Below are 16,476 nucleotides of genomic sequence, written 5' to 3'. Positions count from 1 at the left end.
AACATTTTTATTCACTAAAGAACAAAAGTGGATATATTAGTTATCCACTGATAGTCGTGGGCTGAATGATGATATACCATGGACCAGTCTGTGACATCGTTAGGACTGGTGCTTGGATATAGCCCATGTTACACAGGGACATCGTTAGGACTGGTTCTTGGATATAGCCTGCGTTACACAGTGAAAAGATGCAGAGAATGGGTCTTTTGAAGTTCTCTCAGTTGAATACACGAGTGTTAGAACCATTTTTATGTGAGGTTTCACGTCATTCTGTAGTCCATTAACACTCATGCGATAATACGCAGTGACATTGTGAATCGGGGCCCATCTGCAATTTTGTAGAAACACAGATTCTCAATAAAGTTGTAGGTTCCCCTTGTGTAGTTTGTTTGTTTGTTCGTCTGCGGAGCCTGAATAAAGTTGTTTCACAGGTTCTTGGAGAAAGTAGTTACTAAGCTTTCCTAACACATGGAGCAAATCAATAAACGACATACGGCATGTGAATCTTATGACCTGGAACTTGGTATGAGTTTTGTCTTTTTAAAGTTGAAATACTATTCAAATGTGTGAGCAAGCGAACATTACCGACACAAGGTTTCCTGTTTTGCGAACTGAGAACTACAGGTCCTCGAGACATGACGTCACGTTATAGTCCGTGGGTACCTCGCGAGACTACGCGAGAAGGGCTGCGGCTATTTGGAGACTGCTTTGTCTCATAACAGCTCATAAAAATACTAATTAAGTCTTTACAGATAGCCAGTGTTCCCTAAATGATCGGACAACATCCTCCGCAGTATATTTGCACTTCTTTTCGAAGACGATCGAAAAACAAACTAGGCCAATGATTGGGCGCAGAGTCCTTTGAGCAACCAATAAATAAGCCTTCCCTGTGCCGTTCGTTGCCTCCCCCTGACTCAGGATCCGCCAGAGGTAACGACAGACTGGTAAGAGAGGCGTTTTGCTACTGAATGAACGCTCCCGGGGTTCTCTTAGTTTTAAGCTGGTTTTTAAGCCATTTGCAGCTTCAAATACAATGTATGTCATAGAAGAGAGTATAAAAGAGTTCTAACTGAGTAATCTAGTCTCTTTTAACTTGGTAGCCGCAGGGACTTCTCCCTAGTGGGTTGAGCCTGTTTGGCGCTGTGAGCAAGGAGAGTGGGTATTCTTGGAAGTAAGGAAAAGATATGAGAGATTTGAATGATACAAGATAGAGAAGTAGTAAATAGACTCCTCCTTTTTGTACAGTGCTCATAATTCCTTACCTCCACAGAGCGGGCCTCATATATTCTTGAGCCTGGTCCAGGAGAGGTGAGGTCTAGTCCCCGGTCAATCTGGGAGAGTGAATTTTTTTTTTTGATTTTTGTTGTTTGTTGATGTATGCACTTTGAGTAGGACTCGTTTATCAGAACATGGTGTCCATCATGTGTTACTATTATGTTTATTCTAGATGAAAGACACACCATTTGACACAGAGGAACAGTTACAATGTCTGGTTGAATATATCCTTTTGAAATTACTTCGAGTTATTTGTAAGATTTTCTGTTTAAATATCACTTGCAGTAGCATTAAAATTTAGAACAGGGGTCCTTTTGCCTGAAGGCTGAAACATGTTGGCCCACAAACGGTTATTTGTTTCAAACCGCGTTTTTGGCACTGTTCTCGTTTTTAATTAGGAAAAGGGCAAGCCTGAATAAAAATTCCTTCCCTTTTGACCCTTTATCCTATTTTAACTCACCACTTATGATTCTTTTTTGTTGCACTGCACTGGGTCCCATCTACATCTTGATCACATGGTCTGAGAGTAACTGAGGGTCGGAACCCAACTCTACCTATGGGAATGGTATTTTGTCTCAATGATCAAGAGACACACCTTCCCCGTTGGATAACCAGGTGATATCATTGATCATTACAAGAGTTTGATGGGAATCCAAGAGACACTTATGGGTTTCACTCACTTTCACTGTTGGTCCTGTGTTCTGTGTTAATGTTCTACTCTGATGATCAGACTACTCTGTCTATTGGTTTTTGAGGCACTTAGATAGGCACGGTTGACCATTAATTGAGGTTCCTGTGTATCCTTCCTTCTAGACCCCTGGGTTTCTTTGTTATGAATATTGTTATTAGGGGATTGTAACCCGGGCAGGTCTTAAAATATCCCTTAGACCCTTACTACACTGTTTGTTGTTTTGGTACACTGGACAGATCACAGCTGCATCCACTTCAACTTCAGGAGAACCACGACCCTCCACCACCCGCAACAGGTTCCCCGCAGAAGCTGGAGCAAGATCACCGCCGACCAGCTCACCACCTCCCTCAGCCAGATCCCTCCCACCAACACGACGGACACCAACGAAGCAGCCCGCAACCTCACACAGTGGCTCACCAACTGCGCCAATGACTTTGCACCACTGAAGAACCCTCCCAGCAGACCCGGCAGCAAGAAAACTTTGTGGTTCACCAACGACCTCAAAAACTCCAAGAAAAGCTGCCGCACCCTCGAGAAACCCTGACGCCGCGACCAGACAGCAGGAAACATGACAGCCCTAAAGTACGCCAACCGTCAACACCACCAGCTGATCCGCAAAACCAAAAGGACAACATTCAAAGAATGACTGGACAACAACACCCACAACAGCAAGGAATTCTTCAGCATAGTTAAGGAGATCTCCAACCCCAGCGCCTGCAACAACGACATCACACCCTCGCAAGACCTCTGCGACTCACTCGTCTCGTTCTTTCACCGCAAGATCGTCGACATACACAACAGCTTCGGCGAACAGACCACACACCCTACCACTGAACCAACGCCCCCCACCACCACCCTCTGCACCTGGACCCTGGTCAGCCCCGAAGACACCACCCGCATGATGAACACCATCCACTCCGGCTCCCCAACCGACCCCTGTCCATACCACATCTTCAACAAAGCAGACTCCATCAACGCACCTCAACTCCGGGACATCATCAACAGCTCCTTCGCATCCGCCAACTTCCCGGAGAGCTGGAAACATGCCGAGCTCAGCGCCCTCCTGAAGAAACCCACGGCGGACCCCACGGACCTCAAGAACTTCTGCCCCATCTCGCTCCTCCCTTTTCCTGCCAAAGTCATCGAGAAGACCGTCAACAAACAACTCTCCGCCTTCCTTGAGACTAACTGATCCCGCGACCCCTCGCAGTCTGGCTTCCGAGCAAACCACAGCACCGAAACCGCCCTCATCGCAGCTACCGACGACATCAGGTCCCTGCTCGACAACGGGGATACAGCTGCCCTCATCCTCCTGGACCTCTCAGCAGCCTTCGACACCGTGTGCCACCGCACCCTGATACGGCGCATCAGCAACACCGGAATCCAAGGAATGGCCTTGGAATGGATCATCTCGTTCCTCGCTGGAAGAACCCAGAGAGTCCGCCTCCCCCCCTTTCGATCCGCGGCCACCGAAGTCATCTGCGGCGTTCCTCAAGGATCCTCGCTCAGCCCCACCCTCTTCAACGTCTACATGAGCCCTCTCGCAGCCATCGCACGCCAACACAACCTTAACATCATCTCCTACGCCGATGACACCCAGCTGATCCTCTCCCTCACCAACGACACCGCCAGAGCCAGCCTCCAGGAAGGGATGAAAGACGTTGCGGAATGGATGAAGCTCAGCCGTCTGAAACTGAACTCAGACAAGATGGAAGTCCTCATCCTGGGACCATCCCCCTCTGCCTGGGACAACTCCTGGTGGCCCTCTGCGCTGGGCACCGCCCCCAAGTCCGCGGACCATGCACGCATCCTGGGCTTCATCCTGGACTCATCCCTCACAATGACCAAGCAAGTCAACGCCGTCTCGTCATCCTGTTTCAACACCCTGCGCATGCTCCGAAAGATCTTCCGGTGGATCCCCACTGACACCAGGAAGACGGTCACCCAGGCCCTCGTCACCAGCCGACTGGACTGCGGGAACACCCTCCACGCCTGAACCACAGCCAAACTCCAGAAAAGACTCCAGCGCATACAGAACGCCTCTGCACGACTCATCCTGGACATCCCCCGTCAAAGCCACATCTCTGCCCATCTGAAAGACCTGCACTGGCTCCCCGTCAGCAAGAGGATCAAGTTCAGACTCCTCACCCACGCACACAATGCTCTCCACGACATGGGCCCCAAATACCGCAACAGCCGCCTCACATTCTACACACCCACCCGCCAGCTCCGATCCGCCAGCCTCGCTCTCGCCGCCGTCCCACGAATTTGCAAAGCCACCGCCGGAGGAAGATCCTTCTCCTACCTGGTGGCCAAGACATGGAACTCCCTCCCCACCCCCCTACGGCTGACCCAGGACCATCTCTCCTTCAGGAAACAACTCAAGACCTGGTTGTTCAAGCAGTAGCGACTCCCCTCCCTCCCAGCGCCTTGAGACCCTAACGGGTGAGTAGCTCGCTCTACAAATTACTTGATTGATTGATTTATTTATTTTAATATACCTCGTTTTATTGATGCACGGGGGATAATTAGAGTCTACATATGTCTGATTTATTTCCACAAAAGCGTAAAATTCTCTTAGCTTCACTGTGCAAGGCCTGAGTACTGTTTCCATGGAAACCCACTCAGCACCATGTTTCAGTGCCTTCTTTTCCCCTCCCACTCCATTTCCGCATTCTGATAGTTTTCCTGTGCAGCAGGCATACAGGACTAATGAATCCATGACCACGTTTACATTCGTGTAAAGCGAATACATATGTACAAGTATATTTGTAATGTCATTGAAACGTGGCTGTGGAGCAAGGACGTGAGCTTTAACTATTTAAAGCTCATGCAGCAGCGCCTGCTGTTAAATGTATAATTGGTCTAATGACGAGAAGGAGATGTGTTCACCCGATATTACAGTAAATTGTGACTCGCAGAATAAGCAACGCGGTTTGAATTCTAGTAGGAATATGGTAGGAGTGAACGTGAACAACATAAATGTAATTAATAAGTAAAGAACTTTGGTAATCATTTGAAAGCAAATTTGGATTTATCTAACTGGGAGCTTTGGGGAAGTGTTTACATTGTTTGGTCGCATGAGTGAGCTCAGAAGAAGGACAGGGGAGTCAGATCGCGAGCCGTTTTTTTTTTATCCTTATCAATTCTTCTGTTCCCCGAACCTCGCCCCTAATGTTTGCGCTGCAAACCGCGGGTTGGTCCAGACCCAGTGCCACCGGTCCCTCCAGATAGCGGAATGTTTTTATTTTTTTATTTTATTGAGAAAATGTACTGACTTTTTAGATTGTTCTTATGCGAGAAGCGGAGTACAGCTCACCGTGAAGGTAACATTTCTCGTTCGAATGCTTAGATGGTAATGACGCTAGGAGGGGGCGTTGTCAGTACAACGTATCTAAAGTGCAAAGAATTGTGGTTACACACTGGATCTGGCACTAGATTTATATTCATGGGAGAATCTTCACCTTTCATCTGGCACTGGCTGCCCGGGGATGATGTCACCTTGCAGCTGATTGGCTGCTCCGACACCTAGTGCAGGGAAGAGAAAGGAAGATGCCGGCTCCAAGCTCAGTGCTGGATCTGTGGGCGGCTGAGGCTGTCTAGGCCGGTGTCTGCGAGTGGTCTGTCTGCTGTGTGAGCGGCCATGTGAGCTCCCGGGAGCGTCCCAGAGCCAGGAAGGACGGGAGCGCTGGAGGAATGAGGCGGCTCATCTGCAAGCGGATCTGTGATTGTAAGTTGCAGAGCCTAGATGGAGAAGCGAGTGTAGGGAGTGTTTGAGGATGTGCATCCGAGAATTTCATGCTCGAGACCCAGCCCGGGATTACCCCATTGATGGGACACTGAGGAGCTGAAAATTAGGTTAGCTTCAGTTGTCGTTCTACTGCCCTATTTTGTTTAAGCATTTTTTTGTGGTGGCAGCGTGTCTTTGGCTCATTTTAAACCGCGGCTTATTAACGCGAATCGGTATTTCAATAACACCCCCTTTTGATCCGACATAATGTGTTTTCATTTCTGCCCACTACTCGGCCAAAGACAAAGGACACAATAATTACTATTGATTCACTTGCTCTTCTGTAAACTCCTGCCTGCCCGCGGTGTTGCTGAAAGCTGTTTGCTCGTTTCGAGCCATGCATTAATGGGTGTGTTATTCTTCATCCTTTTCCCTTGTCAGATAAAAGCTTCGATGATGATGACTCTGTGGACGGGAGTAGGCAGTCAACAGCTGCTTCAGCCTTCAAGGTCCCTGCCCCTAAAAAACCCGGAAACCCCGGAAACAGCTCTAGGAAGCCTGGCACGGCCACCGGATCAAAAGTTGCAGGTAATGCATTTCTCATTCCCATCAGTTCAGCCTTGGAATAGACACCGTGGCAAGTTAATTCTGATTCAGACTTTAAAAGGAAAATATTTCATTCATTTTTGCAGTGCTTTTTGCCATGTACCCAATTTGTATATATAATGCCAAGGTTTGTTTGTGCATGTGAGTGTCCCATGATAAGAAATGTGTATTAGATACACACAAAAAAATGTTCTGATGATGCTTTGGTTAATTAAGTTCTTGATATTTTCACGTTCCGATATAATTGATACTGGATGTTTGCTCACTTTAATTTTATTTCATCATGACTGCCCTGTTCCTGATTTGCATTTGTTTGCACTCTTGTCAATGCCTTGATGACTTATTGAAAAGCCTAAAGTGGGTTGGCACTTTTATACTCTATTAATTGTGCCACCAGCTCCTAGTTTCTTGCGGCTAATTTGCATGGGATGCGATATCAGTAATAAGTCGAGATTGATTAATTACACTTTTGTTTCATTTAAACTGAGGGTCTGATTCATTGCTTTGAATTGGGTTGTGTGTACTTAGCCCGAAAGTGTTGAGCGCCCTAGTAATTGATTTTTCCTGGTTTCCAAATTCAAAGTGTTGAATTGGGTTCAGTTTGAAGTAGGCACGTGCTGCATGCTCTTCCTCACTCTGTTTGCTTGATGTTGCCAAATTCCACGTGTGCCGCATTTGTCCCTGGAGTATCAGTTTAAAAGTTCTCCTCTTCATATCGTTTCTTTCTGCTTGTGTCACCTCCCCATTTCATACACTATTGCCTTTATTGTTTATAGTACAGTCCTATGACCTGCTTCACTGTATGCCTGTCTTGAATACATCAACCCCTGCTAATGCCTATTCTCCACTTTGTTCTCCTACACCCTTTGACTTCAATCTTCTGTAATGTTATGCCATTCTCATCGTGTCCCTTTCAAACATTTCTATTCCAGACTGTTAACTTTCTGTCTCTTTTTTGCCCACTTTTTGCCAAACCATTTGTTGCTGCTTTTCAGTGTCACTACTGTGTAGCGCATTGATACATAAATCCTGCAGCATGCCAATTTTTCTAACTGCTAAATTGAGGATACTATGGCCTTCATCTCCAAGCATCCTGAATGCTGCGTCAGTCTTATCACTTATTTCAGAACACACAGTCTGCGTTTTCATGCATTTAGGCCCTGCTTGAGTTCAGATACTTTATTACTATTAGCAGCTCTGACACCAATTCTCATAATTTCAAATTGTTCTAGTTGAACACTTATCACTTACATAGCAATCTTCATATATGGTAATCTCCTGTAACCAAAACTGTCTTGCTTTACACCATATTGAATTATCTTCAGTTCTCTTTTGTGCTTGCTCTCTTGTCTTCTGTCTATGCCTTAAAGGGGGGGTTCCAGCACAACTATGTTATTATCGCTGGAGCCCCCACAACCTCTGCTAATGGGGTTCTTTTCTACCACACATTACCAGGTAAAGCTCACCTTTTTAAAAAAATGGTTCCTGCTTAACTAGAACATGGTCATTGAACAGCACGTTTTAGCTACTAGGTTAGGTTTTAAGCACTCAAAGTTCACAATATTTTGGTATACCACCAATAAAACACTTTAATGGTTTACCCCTGTTTGTTCTTATACATTTCTTTATTGATGGCAAGCTGTTGAGTTTAACATTTCTTTATTTGTATCATTCTTACAACAAATTGTCAGCTTCTCGCCTTTTTATGATCTGGCTTGACTGTTCAGCTGTCATTAACCTACATGGATTTTAAGTCGGACTTAACATTGCAACTGTTACCTGATCTTCTAACCTATAACAGTATTCTACAGTTCGCTTCATGCAAATACATATGTTATTTACTTTACTTTAAATGTTCAAATTACCCTAACATATTCCCTTAAAGCCAAATCTATTGACATTGACAATGCTTGTTTTTTTGCAGCATAACTCTTTCAACTGACACCTGTTTCACCACCTTTTTCGTTTCCTCCTTTGCTTTTTTAACCTTCTAGATTTATATTGATGTTTGCTTATCTTCTCCCTCATTCTGATCTGAGGTAGTTTAAAGTGAATAGTGTCATTCTGTCACTTAATCAGCATCACACCTAAACCCACGTTCGAGTTCCTAATTACCTCCAAACTTTGCAACGTTTGCATTAAAAGAATTGTCCCAGCTTTGCTTCTTTGATTACTTCACTAGTTGTCTCTTCCCTGTGCTTTCTGCTTGCTTTTGTAGCTTATACCTTTTTCTGTCTTCATCATTCACCTCCCACTTGCATAACTCTTATCACCTCTTAATGCTTTTGCTGTGAATATTACCATGTTTCTATCTTTACTTGCACCTTAAGGTTTCTGCCATATCATTTTACTTCTCCCTTAAAATACTTTAAAGCTCACCCAGCGATGGGTGCTATTTATGCTAATAAATAAATCGGGCTACACCCACCTTTCACTTTTACAAGCCTAAGAAAACACTACATGGGTACATTTTATTTTAAACCTTGAATGCAAAATTGTCCCTGTAAATATTATGTAATGTTTTTCAATCCTGTCAGAGAAGCTTCAGTAATTGTATTTTCCTCAAGTTAATGCTTAGATTTGTTCCCTTCTTCTAATTCCTTGTCGCGAAACCATGTATCTGTCTTTTCTCTTATTGCACAGCGTGCTAGTAACCAGGACAGAACTTTGGGCCTCATTAGGATGTCAGTTGGACAGCTATAGACAGGCTGTCGAAGCCAGTCCGACCGAGATCCAACAGAGCGGTCTGACTACTGTATTATGATGCGGTCAGTTGGACCGCATTGGTAGAGGGACCAACCAACGCTTACGACTGGCTTAAAGAGCCTATTGACTCGTTAGTTAAATCATATTCCCTACCTTAGGGGGATTACGATGTCCTTTTCATGGTCGATCGACCCCAAAGGAAAGGTTGTCGGAAAAGGACTTTAGGGGCCCCCAGTAGAGCCCTCACCCCCTGTGGGCCTTCGCTATGAGGCATGTGCCCCCCAACATTCATGTGCCAAGGACCACATTGCGTCTGGCACATGGTGCATGGATGTTTGCAAACATGCCATTTTCTATTGAGGCATGTGTGGCCGTCCTTTTCTAGGCCGCAGCACAAGCCGCAATAGAAAATGGCATGTTTACGACTGCCAAAAGGGCGGCCATATCGTAATATGTCAGATGGAACCGCTGAGTACTAGTCAAACGGTTACCATCCTGCAACGATAGCGGTCAGACGCTCGTACACCTGCCATCATAACCAGGCCCTATGTGTGTCAAACTATTGCAACTTGTCCAAATGGCGTAATATATTATGGAAATCCAGTAGCGTCTTTTAGAGCGACGCAATAGCAGAATTCTTATTCTTGTGCATTTTTTCCATTCTTTTACGTTTAGCTGGCAAGTTTACTCCCTCCCAGGCTCTTTGCTCTTCACTAAACAACTTCTTTATCGAGAAGATTGTTAAAATTAAATCCAACATCTCGGTCACTCCTTTTACTCCACTTCACTCTGTCCCCTCTGCGCCTAAATCTTCCTTCTCTTCTTTCCCCCCCCTCTCCTTGGACTCTTTCCTAGCTCTGCTTACTAAAACCAAGTCTGGCTCCCCCACTGACTGTGCCCCTGCCCGCATTCTTAAAACTCTTTTTTCTTCCTGTCCTGCTACCCCTCTCTCCCTCCTTAATGCCTCTCTCTCCACCGGATTGGTTCCTTCTTCATTTAAGTCTGCTATTGTTTCCCCTATTCTTAAAAAAACCTGGTCTTGATCCTTCTCTCCCTTCTACCTTCAGACCTATCTCTCTTCTTCCCTATCTTGCTAAAATTCTGGAATCTTACGTCACCTCCTGTCTCTCTGCTTATGTTGAACAGAACCAACTCCTTGCTTCTCACCAAGCAGGTTTCCGCTCGGGTCATTCGACCGAAACCGTGGTGCTAGCCGTCCTCGACGAGCTCAAAGCCAAGGCTGATGTCAACTCTCCCCAAGCTTTGATTCTCCTCGATCTGTCCGCTGCGTTCGACACGGTCGACCATAACATTCTTTTGGACCGTGTCAGCGCAGCGGGCATACGAGGCCCTGCCCTCTCCTGGATCACGTCCTTTCTGACAGGACGTTCTCAAGCTGTTCACCTCCCCGGCTTTTCTGCTCCCCCCCTCCCGGTGCCCTGTGGGGTCCCCCAAGGTTCCTCCCTTTCTCCCCTTCTTTTCAATCTTTACATCCATCCACTTATCTCTTCCCTTCTTGAGCTGGGGGTCTCTGTGTATAACTACGCAGATGACCTCCAGCTCGTCTTTGATCTTTCTTCTCCTTCTCACTCCCTATCTTTCTTCCACTCCACCATGGTCTTTATTTCTGGGTGGATGGGCGCCAACCACCTCAAGCTCAATCCAGATAAGACTGAGCTTGTCCTGACTGGCGGCTCATCCAGCCCTTGGTCCCCTGTCTTCTGGCCCCCCATCCTTGGCCCCCCTCCCACTCCTGTTTCCTCCGTCAAAACACTGGGCATCAAGGTCAGTCAGGACCTGTCCATGCACGGCCAGGTCAGTGCCGTGGTGTCCTCCTGTTTCCTCTCCCTCCGGATGATCCGGAAAATCTCTCGCTTCTTTTCTCTTGACTCCCTCAAAATTATTATTTCCGCCCTTATCACCTCCCGCCTTGATTATGGCAATAGCTTGTTCGCAGGCATTCCTGCCTACGAAACCCGCCGCCTTCAAGCTATCCAGAATCAGCCTGCCCGTCTCATCTTTCACTTGCCCAAAACCCATCACATCACTCCCGTCCTCAAATCCCTCCACTGGTTACCCATCCTGCAGAGATCTTTGTTCAAACTAGGGTGCCTTGTCTATCGGTCCCTTGATCACTCTGCACCGGCTTTCATCAATTCTCTGATTTCCCTTCACACCCCTGCCCGCACTCTCCGTTCATCTTCTTCTGCCCTCCTCACTGTTCCCCGTTTCCACAAATCTCGCACTGGTGGAACCCGATTCTCTGTTCTTGCACCCCGGTTCTGGAACTCTCTTCCTCTTTCTATGCGTTCGATCCCTATTTTTTCACACTTCCGTAAAGCGCTTAAAACTTTCTTGTTTGCCCTGGCCTACCCCCGCTAATCCTCCTGGCCCTGTCTGTTCTGTTCTTTAGAGCTCTCAGCGCCAGGAAGCCGTTTGGCCATCGTGCGCTCTACAAATAATTTCATTCATTCATTCATTCATTCAAGTTACTTTCTCTATATTGCTTAATCAAATTCGTTGATCTGCTTATTTGTAATCCATTTGCACAGATTATTTTGCACCAGCTTTCATAGCATTCTGATGTTAATCGTTTTCGGAAAGACCGTTTTAATTTGGTAACGACTGCAAAGTAAATCTGACATAAAGGTCTCCAGTCACTTCAGCGGCGACCTTCTAGACTGGGGGTCGATTTTGGTCTTATTATCATTTAAATTTGGGCATGGAAGCAGTTTTTTATAGGCATCTACTAATAAATGAAAATCACTATTATCAAGAATCTTCAGGTCTAACCGTTCTGCCCATCCACATGTTAGGAAACCGCAAGCATTCTTTGGAGTGGGAATAGTAATTTTTACCCTTACGCTATCCAACGCTTTCCCTACTGTTGCACCCACTGGAGTGGGAATAGTAATTTTAACCCCTACGCTATCCAATGCTTTTCCTACTGTTGCACCCACTGGAGTGGGAATAGTAATTTTTACCCCTACGCTATCCAACGCTTTCCCTACTGTTGGAATAGTAATTTTTACCCCTACGCTATCCAACGCTTTCCCTACTGTTGCACTCCTTGGAGTTGGAATAGTAATTTTTACCCCTACGCTATCCAACGCTTTCCCTTCTGTTGCACTCCTTGGAGTTGGATAGCGTAGGGGTAAAAATTACTATTCCCACTCCAGTGGGTGCAACAGTAGGGAAAGCGTTGGATAGCGTAGGGGTAAAAATTACTATTCCAACGCTTTCCCTACTGTTGCACCCACTGGAGTGGGAATAGTAATTTTTACCCCTACGCTATCCAACGCTTTCCCTACTGTTGCACCCACTGGAGTGTGAATAGTAATTTTAACCCCTACGCTATCCAACGCTTTCCCTACGATTGCACTTTTGGAGTGGGAATAGTAATTTTAACACTTCTGCTATTGTACGGTAATAATATTGGATATTATTTAATTATTTTATGTTACTATGTATATATGTTTTAACAAATGTGATTTAATTTTTTTTATAACTTTTATTAATTATTTAATTATTATAAGTTAATTTAAGTATTTTTTAGTATATTTTAGTAATTCATTTTTAATATTAATTTAATTTAATATTGTTTTTAATAAAGTCGATATTTTTATAAACTATATTTTAGTAAACCATATTTCATACTCAATATTTTTGTACTTACCTGTTTGTAGATACAAACTCGATATTTTGTCTGTCGATATTTTTTACACGATATTTGTGATAGTCGATATTCTGTCCCTCTATATTATGTCAGTGATCCCATCCAACCACCTGCCAGCCATTGGGAACAAAGGCTGAGAACGGGGAAAAGAAATGGAACTAGTTGCCACTTATTACTAGGCTTTAAAAAGCCTAGTCTTCAGACCCTTCCTGAAGGATAACAGGTCTGGTGAGTTTTTCAGTGAGAGTGGCAGTTGATTCCACAATCTGGTGGTAATGTATAGGAAGCTTTTGCCACCCCAGTTGGAAAGACTTGCCTTAGGAACTTCCACCAGCCGGTGGGAAGAGGACCGCAGTATTCTGGAAGGTGTGTACCAGTGAAAATGGTCAATCAGATATGCAGACCCCTGGTTGTGCAGAGCCCCAAAGGCCATGCAAAGCGCCTTGAACTTGATCCTCTTTTCCTCCGGGAGCCAGTGAAGAGAGTAAAGGGCCACCTTTACAGAAGCATATTTTGGTAGTTTAAATATAAAGCGGGCGGCTGAATTCTGCAAACCCTGAATTTTGATGAGGAGAGCTTTATTAACTCCGATCAGAATGCCGTTGCGGTAGTCCAGCCTTGACAGAACTAATGCCGAAACCGCTGTTTTCTGTGAGTCAGGTGGTATAAGCAATTAGATTTTCCTCTAAATCTTTACGGTGTAACAATTAGCTGATGTGATTGCATTCACATGATGAAGAAAAGGGAGAGTGGTGACAAAGATGACTCCCAGATTCCTTGACTTGGGGAATGGAATGGGGAGAGGGCCAAGTTTGATAGGCCACAAGTCCGGGGACCAGTGGGAAACATTTCTGCCAAAAACCGTGCTGCAAAAGGTGGAAGCCAAAGTATTGCAAAAGGCTTGATTAAAGATATTCTCTTTATGGGCCTGCACTTTACTAAGTTTTTGAACCGTGGCAAACAGTTCTTTGGCATTATTCTTTTTTTTTTTTTAAAATACTTTTTATTTGCAGATATACAGATGATGCAATCAGCATTGACACGGTTCCATAGACATTAGGATGTAAGCATCAAGATTATTGTTCGTATTACAATGGCCATCGTACCTTGTACTTCTACAGCCCTCAGCGGGTCTCCTCCCATGGATCGCAATAAGAGTCAATCATAAGTAGTTCCGCAGTATAAAAACATGATCTCTTTTCTGGCCAGTCTGACATCTGCAGTATTTTCTTTTTTTTTTTTGGTTGTTTTATGTAACCCCTCTCCCTCCAACAGTTCCCATTTCCAACTATCAACGCCTCCCCCCTCCCCCCACCCCACAAGAACTCAGGTAAGTGGCTTAAAACTGCCACTCCCACTGTAACTTAACTATGCAGTCATATAGCAGTGTTTCCGTGTGTCCTTCCTTTACCTCCCCATTTCCCCCCCCCCCTCCCGAGGGCCCCCCCCACAGTGTGGGAACAGTAGCTGGTGAATTGTGCACCACGCTCCTTCCTTCCCCTTCCAGGATCTCACATAGTCACCCCTGCTCCTCCCTCTCCCACAGTGCCGGGCGATCTCAACGTGCCCCCCCGTCCCAGGCCCCCCGTCTAGTCCGTGGTAGTACCTCCACTTTGCCCATACTCTTTTAAACTTCCTGGGGCAGCCTCTCGCCTTGTACGTCACCCTTTCGGCAGCCATGTAAATGTCCAGTCCCCTCCTCCATTCCTCTATCTCAGGTATGTTCTCCGCCCCCCAATAACGTGCAATATCGCACTTTGCCACAACCAGCGCCAATGTCAGAAAAGCCAGTTGCGGTCTAGGTAAGTCCACATCGTTGGTCATGCCCAGGATGGCCAGTTTCGGGTCCTGCTCTAACGGTACCTCAAGTACTTCCCGTAGTTCAGTAAATATAAGGGACCAATAGGCCTGTATCTTATCACATGTCCACAGAGTATGATAGAAGTCTCCGCCCCCTTGCCCGCATCTCAGACACCTGTCGTCCGTGGTCTTTCCCATTTTATAGAGCCTAACCCTGTCAAAGTAAGCCCTATGTAGTATTTTGTATTGGATGAGGCGGAGGCGGGATTTGATCGCCACCTCCCTCGGATGCATTAGTATTAAATCCCAGTCTATGTCTTCTACGGGGCCAACCTCCCCCTTCCAGGCAGACCGAAGCCTCGCCAGGTCCCCCAGCATGTTATTTAGAAGGGTCTTATAGGTTAATGAAACCGCCTTGTTCGGTATCTTTTCCTGCAGCAATCTGCCCTCCAAGGGGGCAAAGTCCTTTATCCCCTCTAGTTGCAGGTTCTGCGCCCTCCATGCATGGCGTAGTTGGATATATTTAAAGTGTTGCGATTTGTGCAGCCCAAACTCCTTCTCCAGCACCGCGAAGGGTTTCAAGACCCCTTTTGCGATGACGTCTCCTATCGTCTAAATGCCTATGTCATCCCATCGCTGGAATCCAGGGAGGCCATACAGTTCGGTCATCCACTTACAGTGCCAGAGTGGGGTCTGGCGGGTCGGCTTTTTATCCCATCCCGTGCGCTTCATGGCCAGTTTCCAGGCCCGGAGGGTAATAGTTGAGGCCGGTAGCAAGGACTAGGTGTTTGCTGCCCCGTATAAGTACTTCCACAGAGTGGAGGAGGACATTTTTGCCCGTTCGAGTGCGTACGTGGGGTGGTCCGCCGGTGCATGCAGCCACTCGTTTATGGGTGACACGTGCTCCGCCCAGTAATAGGCCTCCAGGTTAGGCAGGGATATACCGCCACTATATTGGTGGCGTTGTAGGGTGGAGAGTGCGATCCTGGGCTGTTTCCCCAGCCAGATGAAGGCCCGGAGGTCCGCGTGTATTTTACGAAGTAGGGCGTCTGGTATCTGGTAGTACTCATTTTGTAGAGCATACAGATATTTAGGCAGTGCAATCATTTTATAAATTGCCGACCTGCCAAGAAGCGTCAGGGGGAGCTGACGCCACCTGTCCATGTGCTCCTTGGTGTTCGTCATAATCCTTTCTATGTTCGCCTGTCTGGACCGTTGCCTGTCCCTCGTGAGGTTCACCCCCAGGTACTGGAACCCATCCAGGGACACCACCAGTTGCTCAGGGAGTGCTCCCCCCTCCGCCGTTCCCTGCGGGTCGTATAGCACTGATTTATGCCAGTTGATGGCGTATCCCGAGTGGCGGCCGTAGGACTCTAGCTCCTGGAATATTTCGGGAACCGTTACCTCTGGGGTAGTGATGTACAGGAGGACATCGTCCGCATACAGCGACATCTTCTCTTGTGAGTCGTCCGTTTCCGATATCCTAAACCCCGAAACCCTAGGGTGTTGCCTGATCCTGGCCGCCAGTACCTCAATGACCAGTGTAAACAATAGCGGCGAGAGGGGACACCCTTGACGGGTCCCTCTTCTGATCGGAAACTCCCTAGAGAGCCTCCCATTCACTCTGACCTCAGCACGCGTGTTGTCATACAGCAAGGTGATCTACTTACGAAAGTTTGGGCTAAGGCCGGCCTTCTGTAGTGTGGCATCCAGGAACGGCCAGTGAACCGAATCAAAGACCTTTTCGGCGTCCAAGGAAAGAAACCAATGTGGTCTCTCCCTGTCCCCCACCTCTTGTAACCAGTTATGAGCCCGCCTTAGGTTGAGTTTCGTGGCCCTGTCTGGCAGGAATCCCGTCTGGTCCAAATGTATCAGGTCAGGGAGCACCCCCCTCAGCCGCACTGCCAGAAGAGAGGCCAAGAGGTTCGCCTCTATGTTCAAGAGGGATATGGGTCTGTACGAGGCACACTCCTCCCGTGGCTTTCCTTTCTT

The 16,476-nt window shown here is 46.5% G+C and overlaps 1 protein-coding gene across 48 annotated transcripts in view; it reads left to right on the top strand.

The window, feature by feature from the left end:
- Positions 1-16,476, top strand: part of CLASP2 (cytoplasmic linker associated protein 2) — a 1,795,600-nt gene that overhangs the window by 494,108 nt on the left and 1,285,016 nt on the right. For 37 of the 48 annotated variants that reach the window (XM_086964693.1, XM_086964694.1, XM_086964709.1 and 34 more), the window contains one exon: positions 6,138-6,284. In XM_086964693.1, the coding sequence (XP_086820819.1) occupies positions 6,138-6,284 (147 nt within the window). Of the gene's footprint in view, positions 1-5,484; positions 5,697-6,137; positions 6,285-16,476 lie in introns of those variants that run through there. The other 11 variants (XM_086964742.1, XM_086964741.1, XM_086964736.1 and 8 more) reach the window with 1 other exon arrangement.

This window comes from Lissotriton vulgaris, chromosome 4_1, assembly GCF_964263255.1.
Source record: "Lissotriton vulgaris chromosome 4_1, aLisVul1.2, whole genome shotgun sequence".
Classification (NCBI taxonomy): Eukaryota; Metazoa; Chordata; class Amphibia; order Caudata; family Salamandridae; genus Lissotriton; species Lissotriton vulgaris.
This window is presented reverse-complemented; position numbering and strand designations above follow the sequence as displayed.